Source organism: Marmota monax, unplaced genomic scaffold (genome assembly GCF_021218885.2).
Source record: "Marmota monax isolate L192 unplaced genomic scaffold, Marmota_monax_Labrador192_F-V1.1 WCK01_AAM20220418_F8-fsc00041, whole genome shotgun sequence".
NCBI lineage: Eukaryota > Metazoa > Chordata > Mammalia > Rodentia > Sciuridae > Marmota > Marmota monax.
The window spans coordinates 988,633-1,011,965 of record NW_026695238.1 but is presented as its reverse complement, the minus strand read 5'-3'; the positions used below and the strand labels follow the sequence as shown (position 1 = coordinate 1,011,965).

The following is a 23,333-nucleotide window of genomic DNA, read 5'->3' as shown; positions in this document are numbered from 1 at the left end:
GCCCCGCCTACCTCTGGGTAACTAAGCTGACGCAGTCCTGCGGGCGCTACGCTTCTGTCGCTTCGGGACTATGGGCTCCTGGACAAAGGGCAAGAGCTGCCTGGCCCCTGGTTTGCTGCAGAACCAAACGGCCATCGTCACCGGCGGGGCCACCGGCATCGGAAAGGCCATCGCGAAGGAGCTTCTGCACCTGGGTACGCGTGCAGGTCTCTTGACCTGGGCACCTAGAGCCTTGGGTTTGCAAAGGCCCGGCTGCGGTAACGGGTTTGGACGTCAGAGGCTGCTTGCGGGTCCGGGGTAGGGTAGCATTGTAAAGCAAAGGGGTCTTAGGGGTGAGCCAAATTACAACTGCGAGGAGGGAGAAGTGTTCTTTCTTGGAAATCGGGGAGAAACCTTGGACCTGGAGTCACTAGGTATAAACTACAGGGGCTTGGAGCCAAACGTACTGTGCCTGAGGTAGGCACATGCCATGGAATTGTGTATTTGTTTTAAAATTAACCTTCTAAATGCTGCCCAATTCCAGTGATTATGAAGCACGGCGAGGGTTCATTTAGTTAGAAAAGGTCGTCAACACATTGAGAGGCTCCTTTCATATTATTTTCTCACATCTCTTGTCATAATCTTCCTCCCCTAAAATAGTAAATATCTATCTTAGCTTGGATGAAAAAGGGACCTTGTAAATATACACAAGGAAAGAACCACCCAGAGAAAAACAGATAAACTTACCTATCTGAAGACGTCAATCTTCAATGAGTTAAAAAGTTTAAAGGATTATAAAGAAAAAATTTACAACATAAGACAAATAGTCTTATTATATAAAGAGCCCTTACAAATACACAAAAAGCCAATATAGTGATAGAAAAATAGGCTAAAGATATGACTAAGCATTACAAAAGAGAAAATACAAAGAGGTAATAAGTATCTGAGAAAATAATCAACTTTATGTGTAATAAAATACAAAATAAAACAATAAGATACTATTGTTTTTCTAACAGTTTAAAAACCTTGTACAAAATTGAAGTGTTGATGAGGGCGTGAGAAAGGCAGGAAAAATATATTTAGAAAAAAAATTCCAAAAGTTTTACAGTGTTCATGCTCTAGATTTAGTAATTCATTTCTCAGGAATTTACTCCAAGGAAACAATGAGGCAAGTAAAGATTTGAATTCATGGGTATTATATTATTCATGTAGTGAAAAAATTAGAAATAACCTAAATATCCAGTATGAGGGAAATAGTTAAATCAATCACAATGAAATATTATATTGACACAAATAAATCTTTCTATTGAAGACGTCATGTGGAGAAATGCATACCATATAATTGGACAAAACAGGATTATAAAGAAAATAGTATTTCAGTTTGATTGCTAATGAAAAATAAATAAAAAGACTGGATGGAAGTTTATAACATTGTTAGCATTTTTTATGACTGGTTAAAATTGTCTTTTTTTTTTTTAATACATGACAACAGTGGAATACATTACAATCCTTATTACACATATAGAGCACAATTTTTCATATCTCTGTATATAAAGTATGTTATTTTTTTCCTTGCTGTTGATGGGGATCGAACTCACAGGGCTTATTGCATACTGGGCAAGTGGTCTATTCCTAATCCTTCAATTTTTTTTTTAATGAACATGTAAATTATCTTGGTAACTATTGTGTTTCCAAGATCTGGCATGGTATGAACTAAGAAACAAAACAACAACAACAAACAAAACTATTATATTTTAAAGAAATGGAAATATATACATTTTTAAGAGGAAAAATAACATTTCCTGTTCTGGCTTTGGTGTTGCAGATTACCATTCCTGCCTTCTCCACTCCTAACACTAAACTCTGTCCCCTTTCATGAAACAATTATAAGAAAATCTGAATTGGTGATCATTTTATGGAAGGGGTAGGCATTTGGCTTCTCTCAGCAGATTTGTAGGATCCTAGTTTACCTGACAGAACTCTCAGTATATTTTCATGCATTTGAGTTTTTTGTTTTTGGTAAATTTGTATTGGCCAAACATTATATCCTTGTGGGGAAGGTGGCAGACTATTATTATGGCACAAACTGAAACATTAACACAGTGATATTATAATCTTGGGATGATGATAAAAGTGATGGAGCATCTCCCAAGAAAAATATTTCATATACTAAAAAAAAAAAAACCAAACATTTTTGTTGTTGTATTGAAAATGGATTTCCTTTAATGGAAGAATATAAAATAATTTTTTGTTATGACTTTCTCATCTTTATTTTTTAATGACAATTAATGGTTATTTAGTGAAAGTTGTTATGTAAACCCAAATTAGGCAAATAGAATAAAATATTATCTATTCTTTTCCAGTGAAAAGGCCACTGTTTTGGGGGTTGAATTACAGCTTGAGTAAAATGGCGATTATTGGGTTGTCTTTCACATCCACATGATTTGGCTTTTCCTTTTGCTGAGAGAACACCGGAAAGCCCCAGCTAACAAGAGAAAGCGGTAGGAGACAGAATTGGATACCTTTTCTCTGATTGACAGATGCTGTTAGAGGAAGTCTTGATTCTGTCAAGGAATACTCAAGACTACTCAAGTTGAATTCAAGCCAGTCTTTTTGAAAAGTATTTTTATCGTCACATTATCATTATACATAACAATAGAATTCATTATGATACATTCCTATATGTGTAACACATACTTTAGTTTGTTTCATTCCTCTTTATTCCCCTTTTACTTTCCCTCCTCCACCCCTTCCTCTAGTCTACTGGTCTCCCTTATGTTTTATTATTATTATTATTATTATTATTTATATATGACAGCAGAATGCATTACAATTCTTATTACACATATAGAGCACAATTTTTCATATCTCTGGTTGTATACCCAGTATATTCACACCAATTAGTGTCTTCATACATGTGCTTTGGATGATAATGATCATCACATTCCACCATCATTAATAACCCCATGCCTCCTCCCTTCCCCTCCCACTCCTCTGCCCTATCTAGAGTTCCTCTATTCCTCCTATGCTCCCACTCCCTATCCCACTATGAATCAGCCTCCTTATATCAAAGAAAACATTTGGCATTTGGTTTTGGGGGATTGGCTAACTTCACTTAGCATTATCTTCTCTAACTCCATCTCCCTTCTGTTTTCATGAGGTCCCTTATTTTCCTTTTTTCTCTCCAGCTTACATATATCAGACAAAACACATTTTTACTTTGTCTTCAAGTTAATTATTCTCTTTCTGTTACTCTAGCAGAACATGAATTAGATTCGGTAGTTAAAAGGAAAGTAAAAGGCAAGTGGCAATTGTGACAAGACAGCACTTTTAGTGCTGTCATCAGGGATTCAGAAGGTGCTTAATAAATGTGGTATTCTGAGTTGAAGATTGAAAGGAATTTGTCACCCCCAAATGTTTTCCTGTGCCCCTTTGTACCATTTGAAAGAAAGGACTTGATAAGTCACCCTCCATGATGTGAATTGAATTTTTTATCTACTGCTTTGTAGGCTGAAGAGCTAGCAGGAAAGTTTGTATATTATGTAGTTTCTCAGACCTAATGTACCATCATCAAACTTGGTTCATGTTATTGAAGGACTGGTGGCATTTAACTAAGATAAGGCAACTGGAATTAGTATATGTTAGAATTGAGCAAAACAAGGGACTATTGTTCTCAAGAAGGTGGGAAGCATTTTATGTGTATGTATATTTTATTTCATTTGTTTTAATTAGTTACACATGACAGTACAATGATCTTGACATATCGTACCAAAAAGAAAAAAAGAAAAAAATGTATGTATATTTTAAAACCCACAATGCATTGTTATTATCTGTGCTTTAAATTATCACTGCTTTTTAAAGAGATTTGAATAGGAAGAAGAAAAATCTCCCTATTCACTCACTCACATAATTACCATCACGGATTCTCTCTTTTGTGTAGATTAAACTTTCCATCTGGAATAATTTTTCTTCTGTTTGAAGCACTTTCTTTCTTTCTTTCTTTTGTTTTTTTTAAGAGCAGGTTTGTTCTGATGAATTCTTCTAGTTCCCATATGTGTGAAGAGGTACTTTTTCTTTTTCTTCCCGACACCCCCTATAGTGCTGGGGATCTAGCCCAGGACCTTGTGCATGCCAGGCAATCACTTTACCTTTGAGTCACAACCCTAGTCCGAGAAGTTTTTATTTTGCCATCATTTTTGAAAGATATTTTCACTGGATCAGGATTTCTAAGTCCACAATCTTATTCATTTTTCTCTTTTTCATACAACAGGTAATGTTATGCCACTGTCTTCTGGATTTCACTGTTTGTGAAAAAGTCCTTATCTTTTTATGTTCTGTATGTATGACATTGTTTTTCTTTGGCTGGTTTTAAGATTTTTTCTTTATCAGGAGCTTATTTAATTGTACCATCAGTGTCATTTTGGGGTATTTTATAAATTGGCTCTTCTTTTCATTATGGGTTGTTACTTTCCTGTTCCTTTGCATGTTGGATTATGGATTGAATTTTACCTTGTTGGATGATGACAATTTTTATATTCTTATAAGTATTCTTAAGCCTTTTTTCTGGGATGAAAGTTAAATTAAAATATTTTGATACTTTGAAGGAGACTCGCTTTTTAAAGTTAAGTGTTGGTCTCAGTAATTAGTTTATGTCTAACTTAACCTCGCTGTTGAGACCATTATTCACTTCACCCTGTGAAACATCTAAGCACCATCTAGGTAAAACATTTTTTCTAGTCAGCACAATAACTATTCCCAGTGTTGTTTCCCAGGACAGGGTTTGTTCCTTCTGCTCATTTTGGGAAGTTCTTTCTCTAGCCTGTTCATGTATTTCCGTCAGTACTTTTGCTGAGGATTCAAGAAGGACTCTGCAGATTTTGGTGTCTCTTGTCTCTCTACACCCTGTATAACCAGCTGCTAGGACTTCTTAGACTTCCAACTTCATCCCTTCCACTCAGGGAGAACTCTGACCTGTGAATGAGTCCCTCCTGTGCTGTGGTCTGGAAGTTTTCTCCAGGTGATAAGCTGGCATAATCATAGGGCTCACATGTTTGTTTCTGCTCTCAGAGATGACAGTTTGTAGTCCAGTGCTTTTTTGATGTCCAATGCCTGAAAACCATTGTTTCATATATTTTATCCAGTTTTGTGTTTCAGGTTAAAGAGAATTTCAGTTTTCTACTATTTCATCTTGTCCAGAGAAGACATTCTGATTAGGTTTTGTTTGTTTGTTTTTGTTGTTTAAAGGAACACAGCACACAAAATGTCTTCTGTACATTATTATTGTTGGAATTTGGACAACTCATGAAAACTTCTTTATTTGTTCTCTGCCTATTTATTCCTAAGGGTGTAATGTGGTCATTGCATCCCGGAAAATCGAAAGACTAAAATCTGCTGCAAAGGAACTGAAATCCACCCTACCTCCCTCCAGCCAGGCTCAGGTCACTCCCCTGCAATGCAACATCCGTAAAGAAGAGGAGGTAATGCAAATATATCTACTAATGTATCAATGCAAATAAGTCAATGCAAATATATCTACTAATTTTCATTAGCATTTGTGATGCCTAAACCTGGCTGTGCTTCAGGCTCTGCTGTGGTAGCTATCTCAGAAAGGGCTGTCTAACAGAGCCTGTAAGAAGATTTTTGGGCTGATGATTTATTGAACCAGTGACTCAAGAGAAGGGGATGGAAGAAAGCAAGACAGGGTAGCTAAGCAAGGATGTGTTAAAGGGCCTCTTGTCTTTTATGGCGTTTCTTTTTTTTTTAATATTTGTTTTGGACTGGGGATTGAACCAGGGGTTTGAGCCACAATTGCAGTTCTGTTTTGTATTTTATGTAGAAATAGGGTCTCACTGTGTTGCTTAGCACCTCACTTTTGCTGAGGCTGGTTTTGAACTCGCAATCCTCCTGTTTCCGCCTCCCAAACTGCTGGGATTATAGGCGTGTGCCACCACACCTTGCGTAAGACATTTGTTAATGTTCATTTTGACCTGATTTCATCACTGTTCCTTATTCATGATTGGTAGGTCACAAATTAATATGCCTGACACCTTCTATACTTAGAATTGATACAGACTTTTAGGTATATCTTGTCAAAATTACAATTTTAATTTTATGATATGTGAGTATTGGACACTGGCAAACTACTCATTGGGGTAGGAATTTTATGTTTGCTCATTGCTGACCAAAAGTTCATTGGTTGTAGTACTCAGAGTTGGTGTTCACTGTCAGAGAGTGTAAGCTCTGCCACACTTCTAGAATAAATGAGCAGTCCAAATAGCAAGTTAGGTTATTGAACTTTTAATGTTTTTCTTTAGGTGGATAATTTGATTAAATCTACCTTAGCTATTTATGGTAAGATCAATTTCTTGGTAAACAATGGAGGAGGCCAGTTCCTGTCTCCTTTTGAAGATATCAGTTCAAAGGGATGGCATGCTGTGATTGAAACCAACTTGACAGGCACCTTTTATATGTGCAAAGCAGGTGAGTGTCATCAATATCTGCAATATCTGTTCTTATGGAGAGAGAGATCATGGAGAAGGCTGAAAGAGAAACCTGTAGGGGCTCAGAAGCCTCATACCATGAACATGTATTCCCCATTCATTTTTATCTAGGATAATATAAAACTTCATAGATGTTTTTTGTCTGTTTAGTTTCCTCTAATCTAAAAACAAATAAAAATGCTCTTTTTGTTTTTTATTTTACAACATTGATTTATAGAATGTCCCATGTTCTGGATTTCTGTTACTGTTCTTGCGCTGATTAGATTTGCTTTAAAGATTTCTGGAAAGAACCCAATATGTATGACCTATCTACTTCTTATTACATTACATCTGGAGGGCTGTAGTTTGCTGTTGTTCATCCTAACTGAATTTGATCACTTATTTAAGATCTTGACTATTAGATCATTCAACCACGGAGCCACATCCCCAGCCCTATTTTTTATTTTATTTAGTGACAGGGTCTCACTGAGTTGCTTAGCACCTTGCCATTGCTGAGGTTGGTTTTGTACTAGTGATCCTCCTGTCTCAGCCTCCTGAGCTGCTGGTATCATAGGCATATACCACCATGACCCTCTACCCAATGAGTTTTAATGGCATTTTTGATCCTTGTTAGAGTTCATTTCTAATTTGGAGGTTACAAGTTGATGATTTTTAAAATTAAGTCATTATATATTTATTGACATCAAAATAGAATCTACTATTTTGCAGGAAATATGGGGGACAGGATTCATACTGAATGATAATATAGAGTGTGGTTGGCAAAATCCAGACTGTAAAGAATTGTAATACAACCCAGATACTTTAACCAAAAAACTACAAGTATGGAAGGGGGAGGAGGTGAAGGGGACACTGGAGGAGAAGAGGAGACATATCAACTAATGTGATGTGTGGGCTTTATTTGCAACTTGATTCCTACAGACACACTGTTAAGAAATGATTACAAATTCAGAGAAATATACACACTGAATGGATATTTCATGATGTTTAGAAGTTATCGCTAATTAAGTACTTTTAATTAAGTATTGAGATTATGTTGCCAAAAAGGTTCTTCTAATTCAAAGATAAGTATTCATAGATGAAATAATAAGATATCTAGAATTGGCTTCCAAAATTAGCTGAGAAGTAGACAAATGAATGGGAGTGTAGATCAAACAAGATTAGCTATGAGCCAGGCACGGTGGTGCACACCTCTAATCCCAGTGATTCAGAAGGCTGAGGCAGAAGGATTGACGTTCCAGGCCAGCTTCAGCAACTTAGTGAACCCCTGTCTCAAAATAAAAAATAAAAAGGGCTGGGAATGTAGCTAATCTTTAAAGTACCTCTGGGCTTTATAATGTCATTCTGTCTCTTTCTGTTTATATTTGGCATTTTTATAGTATATTGAGGAAAATAATGAGTTCATCTTGATATCTCAATTCGAATCCAAGTCCTTCCTCACTTTTTCCCATTCCATGTTTGTATCTTTTCTGCACGAAAACAGGGTTTTTGTTTTATTTTATTCTTATCTTGAGAATAAGCATATAAAGATTATTTCCTATGACCTTATTTTAACAATAGAAAAGTCAGTTTTATACAAGTTTCCTGTGAGATATTCTTAAATTGTCAACTCTTGAAAGTATTTTAATTTTCTTAAAGTTTTATTGAAGTTTGCAGAAGTAATTTTTACAATGGTTATCTCCTTTGACACTCACAGTGCCTCCTTGATGTAGGTAGAATATAAAATATCATATCTAGCATAGGTTTAGTCCAACTAACCCACTATCACCTCAAAGCAAGCCTTAGACTCTAGTCTTTCAAATCCACATGTACTCTCCATTGTATACATTATGCTGCTTTAAAACCCATCAAACACCAATACTTTCAACTCTTGTAAGAGAACTCTTGATCTGTAAAGTAGAATGGTGGTTGTCAGGGTCTGGGAATAGGGGAATGGAAAATTATTATTTAATGAGCATGGAGTTGCCATTTTGCAAGATGAAATAAGTTCTGGAAATGGTTGGTGGCTATGTATGCACAATAACATGAATGTACTTAATACTCTGAACTGTAAACTCAAAATGGTTAAGATGGTAAATTTTATGTTATGAGTATTTTACAACCATAAAAGAAAATTGGAAAAAAGAAAAAAGAATACTTAATCCATTTAGACTATGGGGTTTGTTCTCTAATTTGGATATTAAGAAACAACATTCTAGCTTTCTCCAAATCATTTTATATTACAATTACTGTGATTTCTTCTCATGTTGGTAGTTGCTTATAAATCTTCCATGTTTTAGGAAACATTCTTCTTGTATCTTTGCCTTTCTTCTTTTACATTTGTTCTTGGTATCTGTATGTATCTCAGATAACTTGAAGAAATACCCACATCTGAACCCTAGAAAGTGTCAGAATTTCAGAAACAAAAATGATTTTAGAGTTGTAAACTATATAGTGGTATTTATCCTGAAGCAGAAAATCCATGTAGGGTAATTTAAATAAACTTATTCTCCTTTCTTATACTATTATAAAATGGTTTTATATAGTTTTTAACATTTGATTTGGCAAATGTTGCTTTGTTTCTTTGAATTTTCAAACTTTTCTTGGCTCTTCGTGACTATGCATTCTTTCAGATGAATTTTATAGTCAGGTTTCTTCCACAGAAATCATGTTGGGAGTTTGATTGAATGTTGTTAAACTTAATAATTTGAAAATAATTATAATATTTACATATTCAGTTTCCCCATCATAACTTATCTTTTCACTAATGAATCATTCTTTTCTATCTTTTGGCAAAGATTTGTGGTTTTTGTCATATAGATTTCACATTTTAAAATTAATGATTATACTTAGTTTTTTTTTTTTTTTTGATATTGCTATTTTGAATCAGCTCATTCCAATTATTTTTCAGCTGGGTGATTGTTGGTTTATTAAGTATTTTTTTCAGGCTCATCTTGTAGCTTTATCTGATGATTTGCAGCTTTATCTAATGATTTGTTGAATTATCCATTAGGTATTCTAGGATTATAGCATATTGTCTAAAAATAACCACTGTGTTTTATTAAGTCAAAGGTATAATCACTTATGAAATGTCCCACCATTCTATGTTATTGAAAAAGTGAAAAATACTAATAATTATAAGATGTCATTAATTATAAAGATATCCTGATTTTAGCAATGTGCAAATAATGTGAAAAAAAAAGTGTCTAAAATTTAAGTACATTATAGTTTGTATCTTCCTTACTAGGGTTTCACCTTCATTTTTTTTTTTTTTTTTTGTCATTTTTAAAAGTTAGTCTGATTAAGTAATGGCAAGGCATTCTTATTTTTGCTAAAGCTTTAGGAAGAATTGGGTATCATTTTTCTCTGATATTTAAATTCTTAAAATTCCTATTTCTGTTGAAGAGAGTCTGGAGGTACTTCTAGCATTGTCTTGCTTTGTGTGAATAGAATGAGTGCTTTGATATCAAATGGGGCCTCAAAAAATAAATTATTTAAGAATGAAGTTAGCAAAAGGAGTGTCATACTTGTATGTCAAAAACTATAAAACATTGCTGATAAATTAAAGAAGATTTAAGCAATGTAAGGACATTCCATATTAATGAGTTGAAAGGTCTGATATTGTTTTTTGTTTGTTTGTTTTGTTTTTCTGTAGTGCTGGGGATTGAACCCAGGGCCTTGTGCATGTGAGATAAGAACTCTACCAAGTGAGCTATATCCCCAGCCCCAAGATTCAATATTGTTAAGATGATAGTTTTCCCCAAATGGATTTATAGATTCAGTGAATTCCTATCAATATTTGTAGAAATTGAAAAGCTTATCCTAAAATATATATGGAAATGAAAAGGACCCATAATAGCCAAACCAATTTTGGGCTTACACTTATTGATTTCAAAGCTACTTCTTGATTTTAAGATGCTGTCATGCTGACGTAAGGATAGATGTGTAGATCAACCTCATTAGTCATTAGGAAAATCCATATTTTACCACTGTATACCCATTAGAATAGATATAATCAAAAAGTCGGACAATGGAAGTGTGGAGAAACTAAATCCCTCTGTATTTCTGATAGGAATGTAAAGTGGTGGACCCACTTTGGAAAATAGTTTGTTTTTAAAAAGTTAAACATAAGGGTTGGGGATATAGCACAGTTGTAGAGTGCTTGCCTTGCATGTACAAGGCCCTGGGTTCAATCCCCAGCACCAAAAAAGGATTTAAAAATTTAAACATAGAGATGTCATATGACCCTGTAATTTTACTTATAAATATCTATCCAAGGAAAATGACATGTCCACACAAAGATTTTTATTCATAATCACCCCGAAGTGGAAAGAATCCAAAAGTTTATCAGTGATTAATGAATGGACAAATGTAGCATATCTATACAATGGAATACTGCTCAGCAGTAAGAAGGAACTATTCACACATTGCAATGTGGACGAACCTCACAGACATTATTCTAAGTAGAAAAAGCCAGATCCAAAAGACCTCAATATATTGCATGATTCAATTTATATGAAATGTTCAGAAAAGGTTAATGCAAAATTTGTTGCTCTATAAAAACAAAGGATAAGTCTACCTAGGGGGATGAATTTGGCTTCAAATAGGTACAAAGGAACTTTTTGGGGTGATTTAAATGTTCAAAACAGAATTGTGGTGATGATTGTGTAATTTGTATATTTGCTTAAAATTATTAAACTATATATATAAAATGGGTGAATTTTAGGATATGTAAATTGTACTGTGATCAGGCTTTTTAAAAGAAGAAATATAAATTAAATTGGAAAGCATATCCAGTAAGCAGCATGCTGGAACAAGATATCAGGAAAGAGGACACTGTTTAAGATGATTGTTGTTTGTTTTCTGTAGTTTACAAACTCTGGATGAAAGAGCACGGAGGATCTATTGTTAATATCATTGTCCTTATTAAAAGTGGATTTCCACTTGCTGCGTAAGCATTTTTACATTTTATCTTCCCATGTCTTTGGGTTTTGTCCTCTGAATGGGGTTGATAGAGTGGGGTAGGGAAAAATACCCTCAATCAAGATGATTAATGCCTTCAATGAGTTGTGACAACAATACTTAGCATTTCATTTTATTTAAAGTTTTAAAATGTACTTCTAAAGCATGCCCATTCAGATTAGGGTTGCCATGTTTACTGAGAAAGAGAGGGAAAACCAGGATGCCCAGCTAAATAATTTTTTTTTATAAATGTGTTTTAAGTACGTGAATTGAAGAATTATTCGTTATTTATCTGAAATTCACATTTAACTGGGTGTCCTGCATTTTACCTGGCAACTGTAATCCAAATGTTACTAAACTACCCATCACTGATGGAGGACAGCTTCTGTGTTAAGGTGTGGACATGAAACTGAACTGATCTTTGTTAACTTAGATCTGAATACCATGAATATACCTATTTAATTTTAGACAGAATTGCTAAATTGTTATTCCTAACAAAAACCCAGATTTTTTCCCCAAAAAGTTTCTAAGAGTTTAAACTTTTAATTAGCCACTCTACAAGTAGATAGTTTGTTTCCTTTATGCAAATTCTGATGCCCTATTTGCTTCCTGTATTATTCAGGACTCCCTTCAATTGTATGGGATAGAAATATAATTCAAGCTAGATTAGTGATTCTCCAAATGTGGTTTCTGGAACAGCAGTGTCAGCCTCAGGTGAGAACTTGTCAGAACTGTGCATTCTTCACATCTGCTTTATCAGAAGCTCTGAGAGCAAGCTCTGCATCCTGTGTGATGCTGGTCCCTGAACTAGGGACACTGTAGGTTTAGACGTGATGTTGGCAGGAAGGTGCCCTCCTTTTAGCTTTGTTTCATTCCAAGCAGGCCTACGTGTGGCAAAAAAAGAATACTGACAGGAGACAGAGGTCAACATTCCTGCTCTTCCTAACTCTCCAGTGAGAGAGTGCTTCTCAAATAGTGCTGAGAAAGATAATTCTAACAATGCCAGTACTAGCAAGTCCTAGAGAGGATTCCCATTAGCTGACTGTGTGAGTTAGCTTTTCATTGCTGTTACCAAAAGACTGACAAGAACAACTTAGAGGAAGAAAAGTTTGTTTTGGCTCACAGTTCCAAAGGTTTAGTCTATGATTGGCCAGTCCATTGCTCTGGGCCCAAGATGAGGCAGAACGCATGGCAGAAAGGTGTGGCAGAGGAGCATGACTCATCTCATGGTGGGGTCTGGAAGCAGGGATGGGGAAGGGGCCTCAGCGAGGATGACCCCTTCCAGGGGCAGCCTCCAGTGACTCACCTCTTTCAATCATGCCCCACTTGCCTACAGTTTTCACCCCATTAGTTCATTGGAACTAGGATGGACCGATTAGGTTATAGGTCTCACAATCCCATCATTTCACCTCTGAATATTCCCGTATTAACACAGGAGCTCTTGGGGGACACCTCATATTCAAAGCATAACACTGACCCTGCTTGGGTCACGAGTGTAGCCATCAACCAAATCCTGTGGCTCTTCCATGCATGGTCATCCCAAGGTCTGAGGAACTGGGGTCAACACCACATGGACATGGACTGAGTATGGCCAAGGGGTGGGAATTAACATCACCTTACCCCAAAAGAGTATAGAATGCAGGCAAATTATGCCATTGTAGTTCCTTTTCCACTTATTACCCTTTCTTACTTGTTTACCTTCCTTGGGTCTTAGAAGAAATAAAATCAGTTCTTTCAGGCATTTCTCATTCACCCAGGCAAGTACTAATATTAGTTTTTGAGCATCTCTTTTCCTTGTCTATAAGTAAAAGTTGTGATATACTAGAAACACTATTCTGTATCTTGCTGTTCTCAAATGCACAACATATGTTGGGGATGTATTTGTACCAGCATCTAAAGAGTTTTCTTCTTATTTTTTATGGTGATCTAATGTAATGCCACTCTATAAAGCATGAAATATAATTTGTTCAGCCCTTTTCTAATGCTATTGTTTGGACAAGGGTCCTTCAAAGGTCCATATGTAAAGGGTTGGCCCCCATGGCAGTGATATTGGGAGGTGCTGTTAACCTTTAAGAGGTGAAGCTGAGTGGAAAATCCTTAACTTATTGAGAGCATGCTCTCAAAAAGGACTGAGGGACCCTGGCCTCTTTATCTTTCTCGCTTGAGATGTGATACTTGCTCCAAAAATGGCACCATGTGCCTCCCTTGCCAAACACCTTAATAAATGCAGCTGCCCTATCTTGGACTTGAACCTCCAGAACATGAGCCAAAATAAGTCTCTCTTTACTACTAAAATAGCCAGTTTTCCCCCCATTGTCTAGCAGAGACTCAATAATACAGAGACTCATAACGAAATTGTTCATGGAGAGTTTTGCCTGGTCATTGGTACACCTGACAACCTTAATTAAGAAGAAAATATTCAACAAAAGTTCATTGTAATGCTTATCTTTTGTTCTTAAAGGCACAGTGGAGCTTCCAGGGAAGGTGTTTACAATCTCACCAAATCCTTAGCTGTAGAATGGGCCAGCAGTGGAGTAAGGATCAATTGTGTTGCTCCTGTAAGTAAATGCTGTATATGAAATCTGTTGACAAATTGTGCTCTTTAGATGCCATTTGTGTTGTTGTTAAGTTGTATTGTTGGTAACAAACAATCTAGCTTGCTACATAGGTAACAAATATACAAGTGTACTATAAAAGATTGACTTAAAAGATAGATTAAAATCTCAAAGTTGCATTACAGAAGTAGTCTTTGATTGACAATCAGTTTGTCAACAAGGTTAAATTCAGCGGGTGATTCTCAGTGTGTTTTATAACTATTTGCAAAATGTTAAACGATATTGATGTTTGAACTTTACTCCAAATCATGGAATCCAGGCATCTGCATTTTATAAATCAGCCTAGAAAATTTATATTCATAGTGAAAGTCAAGAAACACTGCTTTGAAGAATAAATTTTTCCAGATAATTTTGTTATTGTTTTGGCTTATCATTAATTATTAGGAGAGGACATGAATATCAGGGTTCTGGAAAGGAGCTATCAAATCAGAAAAAAAAAGAAAAGATCAATTAGAAGTCAAGAGAAAATTTCTCTGAATCATAATGTAAATGATGGGGAAATTTATAATATACTCATAGTCAACTTCAAAAGCTCATTTTTATGAAGTAAGCTACAGCTAAGTCTCCTTGGTATTATATATTGGCCATGGATTCCAAGAGAGACATGAGATGAAATATCTCACTCATCCTGTACAACTTGGCTTAAATTCTACTTTTTCTATAATGTTTTCTGGTCATTGCTAAGATAGTAGTAATCTCTCCATCTGAAACACTATAATACCTTTGGATATTATCTATAGATCTAGTTTGCTATTCGGTGGAAGTTAAGTATGAACTGACTTATTGAAGTTAGTAGAGAAACTTTCTCTCTAACAAAATTGCAAGCTCTAGCCAGAACCTCAGATTGCTTTAGTGTTCCACAAGTATATTACCTAATCCATAATACGCTCAGATATTTATAGCACAAATTATTTACAGTGCCATTCTTTTTTTAATATTTATTTTTTTAGTTATTGGTGGCACAATGTCTTTATCTTACTTTATGTGGTTCTGAGGATTGAACTCAGTGCCTCATGCATGCTAGGCGAGTGCTCTACCGCTGAGCCACAGTCACAGCTCTATAGTGCCATTCTTAATGTTGATATTGTGAAATACTGGTTTCTAGAAGTGTTTCTAAAAAGTCTTCAGTGGTATTCAGTGTGAAAAGCACAATGTTAATTCTGTGTGTCCTTTAGAGATTTTTTTAGGTTTAATATCTAAAATTTAGTACTTCTAAAATATTTCATCCTCTTTAAATAAAATGTTCTACATCATTTGATTGGAAACCAAAATATCTCCCTAGTATCATTCAGAGTAATTCATACTGAAGAAATTTCATCTTTTCTCTCCTTCTCCCCGTGACCTCTAGCTAGAATCTAGAGCAAATAGCATTATCCTGTGACGTACAGTTTTCAAGTAATTGTCCTGGCCTTATGCCCTTGAAAAGCTAGGGCAAGAGAGGTGGAAGTATTCTGAAACAATTAAAGTTGTAGTTTATTTATTTTGGATTCAAATGTTTTGTTACTTTATTCCACACTAGGTGAAAAGGAAAATGCTGTATTTCTAAGTCTCATGTAGGCATTGCCTAATCTTCCCTCCTGAAGCCGAGCTGCCTAGTGGAAGATAAAGTTGAAAGAGTGCCCTGACCTGTTGTTCCCATTTAAATGCCTCACTGATCTTATATAATTATGCTCTTCGGAAACCAACACTCCTATGGAAAAAATCCAGGGATTGGCTGGTTTTTAAGGGAGAAGAGGTCACAGATGAGCACTCAGGTGGTGCATCTGTAGACAGTGGTGAGCTATACCTCTTTGACAGTATTGGGAAAAATTAAATATTAGAAATGTTCACTTTTCTAGTAAACTTAAGCCATGTAATTTTTGGTATTGATTGTTAGACTGCTTTGATGTCTTTACGATTAAAATTTAATTTTATATGCTTGTATTCCTCTTTTATGTTTAAACACAGGGAATAATCTATTCCCAGACTGCTGCTGACAGCTATGGTGATAATGGACAAAGCATGTTTGCAAGGTCCTTCCAGAATATTCCAGCTAAACGAATGGGAGTTCCCGAGGAGGTAATGTGTATTTCTAGCACCCATCAGAGTGACTATGGCTTATACATAGCACATGGTGTCCTGTTGAGGTGGGCTGGTTGCCTGATGGAGATTGTTTTTTTCACTGCCACCGACCATTTCTCCTGCGCTCTCTGGATCTTGGGAATATCTGGCTGTGTTTTGACTGTTGATAACAGCCTTTACTGAGGAATGAGTGTAGGGTGAATGAAGAGCAGCGTGTTCTCCTTGTTTCAGTGTTTTTCAGCTACAACATTTTATCACATGGTATTTGTGGGTACACAGAACCCTACGAGAGTCTGATGGTTAGGGCTTTATGAAATTCCCATCTGAGATTTCAGTATGTTGATTCAACTGGAGTATGTAAAAATCCATAGCTTTCTCAAATGCCAGCATTATAATCTTTTTTTTCCATATTTTATTGGTGCATTATAATTGTGTAATGCACATAATTACATAATGGTACATAATGGTGAGATTTGTGGTTACATATTCATACATGCACACAATACAACAATATAATTTGGCCAATATAATTTTGAAGTACTTCCCCTTTCCTTCCTGTCCTCCCTCCCTTTGGTCCCTTTCCTCTATTCTACTGATTTCCTGTTGATTTTATTGAGATTTCCCCCACTTTTCTTTTCCTTTTTCCTCTCTAGCTTCCAAAATTTTCACTAATTTATATGACAGCATTTCTTGGATAGAGGTGAAATAATTTTGATGATATGAAAACAAACATATATTAGGTGCTAAAAAAAACAATGAAGCAAAAGTAAGAAAAAAAAGTCTATGAACATAATGCCTAAACATGCATTCTATTATGAGTTTGAGTCTTCTTTTTCATGAAAAGGAAAGAAATTATTTTCTTTCTTTTTTTTTCACATCTTCATACATGTATTTTGTACAACGATGAGGGTCTCCTTCCACCATCCATGCAATTCCCCTTCTCCCTCACGTTCCCTCCCACCCCTCTTCCCTATCTAGAGGCAATCTTCTTCCCACAGCATTATAATCTTAAACTGTAGTTTTTCAAAGGAAGGGTTTCTTTTCCACAGTAATAATAAAAACTAAAATACCTTGGAGTAAACTTAGCTCTAAATGAAACAAAACAGAACAAAACAAAATGTTTTAATGAAGAACAGGAAAGACCAGAATGAATAGAAACATGTTATACCTACATCCACAGCTGTCAAAGTATATGGGCCCAACCCTGGGTGTTCCTAAAACTTTTGGGAGGTATTTGCAAGATTAAAACATTTTAGTTGCAGTAAAACCTGATTTGTCTTTTTCACTGTGTTGACATTTGGGTTGACAGTACCAAAGCAGTGATGGAAAAGACAGCTGCAGCCTTAGCATGAATCCTGGCTGGAAACAATACAGTACCAGTAGTCGTGATACTAGAAGGCCTCAGGAGTGGCAGTTTCACTTTGGCTTATCATTGATGAAGCAGTAAAAAATATTAATTCATTAAATCTCAATCACTGAGTACACATCCTTTTAATATTTTGTGTGATGAAATAAGAAACACCAATACACATAAAGCTTTTCTGCTATGTAGAGAAGTATAATGAATGGCTGCCTCAAAGGAAAAGAACAGGCAATTGAATTGAGAATGGAGTCAACCACTTTTTTCATTTGACAGAATGACTGATACTACAGTTATTCACACTTGGGTACTATATTGACATTTTTTCAAAACAAAATTGGGCTATCGTTTTAAAAGAAAGTGAATGAGAATATTTGTTGTCAAAGTTAAAATTCAAGACTTCAAGGGAAAATTAGAATTTCTGTGCACCTGTCACCATGGCTTTGCTTCCAAATACTTAAAAGACTTTCCTGAAGAGATGGGTGGAGACATATCAAATGTGGTCTTTTGATATTATATCATAAATTGTGTGTCCACAGTTAAGGCACATAACTCAGTGAATCAATATTTCCCAAAGGTCAAAATCACATCTGGGTGAAAGAGCCAAAGTGTGAGAAAGCGTTTAATAGAACAGAGTACAAGCAGTTCATTGCCACAGTTTCAGACTCCATATTGCAACTAATCTTTAAGAAACACCATTTATTGAATATAAAAAAGAAAATCCATAGTTATCTAAAAAGACTATTAAAATGTTCCTTCCTTCCCAACTATAAATAACTATATATATGCTAGAAGCCAGATTTTCTTCATATGCTTTAATCAAAACAACGGATTGCAACAGATGAATGCAGAAGCAAAAGTGAGAATCCAGCTGTTTACTATTGAGCCAGACATTAAAGAGATTTGTAAATATACCAAACAAATGTATAAAATTGTTATTTTGAAAATTATACCTGTTTTTACTTGAAATGTCATTTATGTTAACACATAATGCCTATAATGTTATATTTTAGGGCAAGAGAGATGGAAGTTTTCTGAAACAAATAAAGAGAGTTGAGAAAGGAAGGGAAGGAGACATTGTGGTAACTATAGTGAGATAAAGAATAAAGTATTGGCCTGATTGTGTCCTGTACCTGTAAGAAGATTGAACTTTTGCACCGGCTGTTGGCTGGCCTGTTAATCCATGAGCTATCATCTTTTAAGTGAAGGAGAATCAGGAGTGTCAGGTGTTTAGGAGCATCACCTTTTGAGAAACTGCTTCTGGTTCTATAGGCTCACTGATATAAATTCTTTCTTTCTCTTTAGTTTTTGGAGTAGATGTTGCTGAGCTCATCAATTGACTCTTAAGATTTTAGGGAATGCAGTGGGATTCTGAAGTCCCTCTTCTAGAAACTCGTGCTGTCTGTGTTGCTGCTGAGTTTTGGGCCAGACAGGACCATGCACTGAATACATCAGAATGCTAGTGTATTGCTACACAGACTCATTGACTATTTCAGGGACCAAAATATAAAAGGCATATGTCAGTGATGGAAAAGGGGATTGTGGTGGGAAATGGAAGCAGGAAGAAGCAGAAATGCAGCCCTGTGTTCACTTTGGGCTTCTTTTTGTGTGTCCTCCTGGATACTCTCTAAGGCTCCTTTGTGTCTCTCTATCTCTCCTCTGATGGATTACCTGATTTTAATAATGCTCAAATAGAAAAGGGAAGCTGTCTGGGTACTGGCAGGTTGTGGCTTGCACATGTAGGAGTTACATTACAGTTATGTGGTTTGAGATGAGTTTCCTCGGGAAGGTGAAGCACATAGAGATAGAAAGAGACTTTGCTTTTATGTGCACATGCCTCTGTTTCCAGGTCTCCTCCATCGTGTGCTTCCTGCTGTCTCCTGGAGCTTCCTTTGTCACTGGACAGGTGGTGAGTGTGGACGGAGGCCAGTCTCTGTACACACACTCATACAATGTACCAGGTGAGTAGCTAGGGAATGAATAGCCACTAGCTGTAGGCCTTTTCATGTTCAGGTGTTGGCCACTTAAGTTGTAGAGGTTTACTTCTGTAGGATATCAAATGTGCAAACTGCTTATCTTCAGGATATGATTTCCAAGGAGATGATCCCAGGTGCAGAAAATACCTCGATATATTTATTATAGATCTTAACTTGAAATGTTTAAGAAATTTTTGTGTGTGCATGAGTTGATGGAATTTGAACCTTGAAAAACCCTCTGTGAGTGCATCTATACAAGGAATGATAGAGAAGAGTCAAGAGGTTGCCATATATTTAACTCTTCTTTTTTCCTCCAGTAAGTGGCTTTCATATCTGAACAGAAGAATCAGTGGTATTGTGCTGTTTTGCCCTCTCTTTAGGATATATGTTAAGTGAAGTTATATAATTGCTATATTAAGTCATTTTGATATATATAAAGAAGTATTTTTATAGTCATAATCAAATATTGATATTAGACAAAACGTCTTTATGTGTGGGATGTGTTGATATGTCTGTGTGTATGCGTTGTTCACATTTAATGGCTAGACCAGAGATCTTTGAGGTTAGAAGTTTTCTAAGAAATTTGATAGTCTAATATCATCACTTTGCAAATGACAAAACAAATCCACAGAAGCTAACAACTATAAATCACTCAAAACACACAGAAAGAAGTACAAAATGCAAATATACCTGGCTTTCTGTTGTTAAAAATAGTTGACTCAGTGGCTACAAGCTAATTAAGGTGTGGTTAATACAACCCCTTCATGTTTGAATTTCATATCAGGGTCCCAGGTTCAACTTATTCTTACTAAGTATTATTCTAGTCCAAGCATAAGATTTCTTATACATTAATAAGCGCTTACCATAGAACTTTAATTTTACTTATTATTGTCCCCTCCCTTATGTATTTCTTTACTAAAAGATGTGCATGGTAATATGTGTAAGATACTATTGTTCCAAGGACATAAGACAAAAATGCCTGCATGGCTATGCCTCATTGTTTTGAAAGTATTTAAAATAGTGAGAGTAGTTGAGAACCTTTCCCTTTCCCTCTTCCGTAGACCTGAGTCAGTATTTGTTAGGGTGAGTTGCATTGTTTTTCTTTTAGAGAGGGAAAGAAATACCAAGGTGGTTGCTTCTCTAAGTCTCCCACAAAATGATTTACTTTTGCAATTCTAATACTGTTTTTATCAATACAAAATATTCTTTAAATTTTTGAGGAGAGTAGTTACGTCTACTTTTTAGGAATGTGCTGCCCTACATATTGACTAGGAGCATTCAGACTTCAGTACAGGGTTTTAGATTGCCAGCTTGGAAGTGAGAATCTCTGGGATAGAAACCTCACCCTGCTTATCTCAAATGTTGAGTTTTGGGGGAAATTAATTTCTGTAGGTCCCTCTTTTCTTTCCTACAATGCAATGATACACATAGTATTTATTTCAGGGGACTGTTGGAAAGATCAAATTAGAAAATGCATGTGTCAGATAGGAAGTGACTCAAATTGGCCTAATATCAAATGGAATTTGTGTGATGGGGTTGTAATGCAGCGGCAGTGCGTTTGGAAAGCAGGTGAGATTTGACTTAAGTAGCTCAGTGATCTTATTAAAGACATTTTCCCCTCCTGTTTCCTCTGTTTTTGCTTCCATGAGGTCAGCTTTCTCTCAAGCCTGGCTCTCTTGGTTGTAGGATGGCTGCCAGCTGCTCCTAAGATCACCTGCTTCTTTTAGTTCATATCTAGCTAGGTAGAAAGCAAGGAGTAGAGAATGACTTTGTCCTAGAATTAATTTAAAAAATATTGAGATCCACTCTGTTTTAGACCAGCTCAAGCAAATGCCCATTCTCAACCACTATCCACAGCCAGGGGGATGGGGAGCACTGAGTGACAGCTTATAACCCCTCACCACCAAACCAGGGCAGGGTCACTCCTCTGACCCTTCTGGATTAAAAAAAAAAAGAGCCTTTTGCAAAGGGGAGATGAGCACTGGATGTTGGGGATGCAATTATTAATACCTGGTGCAAGCTACCACATTATTTTAAAATTATTACTAAGCAGATACTACTTATTGAATGTCTGCAGTATGCCCAGCTCTGTATAGATGGTGTCAGGTTTACCCTCACAGTTTTAAAATATTTTGATAGATAATAAGACTGAGGCTCCGAAAAAGTAACTTCCCTAAATTTGGAAATGCTAGTGAATGGCAGACCAGAGCTTCAAATCCAGGTCCCTTTGTAAAACCTCTGGGCTTTGTTTTCTTTTTTCTTGTTTTCTTTTTTCTTTTGTCAGGGGGTACTGGGTATTGAACTCAGCCACATCCCCAGCCCTGTTTTGTTTAGAGACAGGCCTCACTGAGTTGCTTAGTGCCTCACTGTTGCTGAGACTGGCTTTGAACAAAGAGTCCTCCTGTCTTAGCCTCCCGAGTGGCTGGGATTACAGGCATTTACCACCCCGCCCTGCTTGGATTTTGTTTTCTTGCATGAATGCCCCAGAGAAAACAGAAGAGGACTAAGTTGGATTTAAGAGGACAAAGGAGGTTAAATTTTGCTAACTTGGGGTTTTCCACTTAACAGATCATGACAACTGGCCTGAAGGAGTTGGGGACCTTTCTCTTGTCAAGAGGATGAAGGAGTCTTATAAGGAGAAAGCCAAACTCTAAGCCAAGGAATATCTGCTATCTTTTGTTCCTGAGTGCCTTAACATCTTGAGAATGTGCATCTGCGCTTTATAAGAACTTATAATTTGGGAAAAAATCATTCTTTCTAATATTATTAATTATATCTAAGCAAAAACTGTTCCTGAAATAAGTGCATTTCAATGCCTTAACCCATCCCATATCTTTGATTCTGTGATTAATTTTTTTCAAATGATTTTTTTTTTTTTTTTTTGGTGGTGGTGGTACTAGGAATTGAACCCAGGACTTCAGGCTTGCTGGGCAAGCACTCTACCACTGAGCTACATCCCTAGCCAGCCCTTGTGATTAATTTTTTTAAAGAAAGAGATGAACATGATTAAATAATTCTCATTTTAAAAGAGGTATTCAAAAAATGAATAATTTTAAATTAATAATAATTAGATCATGAATTCTCAGGTTTTATTATTGAATTATAATTGGAAAATACATCTAAATTGTGGTATAGTTATGATCGTTACACTAGATTTATACAGTGACTGCTTTCTGATGGAAAATTCTTTTAGAGCAATAAAGCCTTATGGTAGCTGTCAATTCAGTTTCTTTTGTTCATGAAGTCAAATTTGCATTCACCACTGAAGCTGGCTGCTTATGGATGGTGGGGCATATGATACAATCAGTGGTTCCATGGTTAGGCATCTCCTTTGCCAGGAGTGGGTCACCTGGTGGGATGCTTTGTCACATGGGGTGTGGTGCCCACGAATGATGAGGCTTTCTATAAGCTCCCAGATAGAGGTGGTACTGAGTTTCATAAGCAGAGAAGGTAAACTCACCTGGAATAAATAACCTGGTACTATGAGGAGTGGCACAGATATCATGCTGTAATTTGAATGGGGGACATTTAAAATAAAGATTTAGTAACTATAATAAGAGATTAGTATCATGCAGGATTGGCTAGAAAGGAGTAAAGAGAAATGAGAAGACTATGAGAATAGCAGATGTGAGGACCAGCCAGCTGTACTAGGGGTGAGATGGAGCACAAAGAAGAGCCCTCCCAGGTCCCAACACCCAGATCTAATAGATTGAGCACAGCTGTGGCTTCATGGATGGCAGAGAACTCACTGTAGTGTGCTGCTGATGGAATTTACTAGAAATCTACCTTCTATGGGAAAACTGCATGAGGAGATGTCTCACCTGAAGCCCAGGCTGTGCAGCCACCTGAGTGTGGTAGTTGGCAAGTCTGGTGTTGCTGGCCCTGGTGTGTGAGCGACCTGCAC

At 36.3% G+C, this 23,333-nt stretch overlaps 1 protein-coding gene across 1 annotated transcript; it reads left to right on the top strand.

The window, feature by feature from the left end:
- The first annotated feature begins 9 nt into the window (after positions 1 to 9).
- On the top strand, positions 10 to 22,650 carry Pecr (peroxisomal trans-2-enoyl-CoA reductase). The gene is made up of 8 exons (XM_046439917.2): positions 10 to 194; positions 5,323 to 5,456; positions 6,294 to 6,459; positions 11,325 to 11,406; positions 13,879 to 13,975; positions 15,980 to 16,090; positions 19,303 to 19,414; positions 21,998 to 22,650. The coding sequence occupies exons 1-8, from the start codon at positions 71 to 73 to the stop codon at positions 22,081 to 22,083; spliced, it is 912 nt and encodes a 303-aa protein (XP_046295873.1). The 5' UTR covers positions 10 to 70; the 3' UTR covers positions 22,084 to 22,650.
- Positions 22,651 to 23,333: the final 683 nt, after the last annotated feature.

Excerpts from the sequence above, each read along its gene's own strand:
- Pecr (XM_046439917.2), top strand. The coding sequence starts at position 71 with ATGGGCTCCTGGACAAAGGGCAAGAGCTGCCTGGCCCCTGGTTTGCTG. Across the intron at positions 11,407-13,878 it reads AGTGGATTTCCACTTGCTGC|GCACAGTGGAGCTTCCAGGG; the intron begins GTAAGCATTTTT and ends TTGTTCTTAAAG. Across the intron at positions 19,415-21,997 it reads ACACTCATACAATGTACCAG|ATCATGACAACTGGCCTGAA; the intron begins GTGAGTAGCTAG and ends TCCACTTAACAG.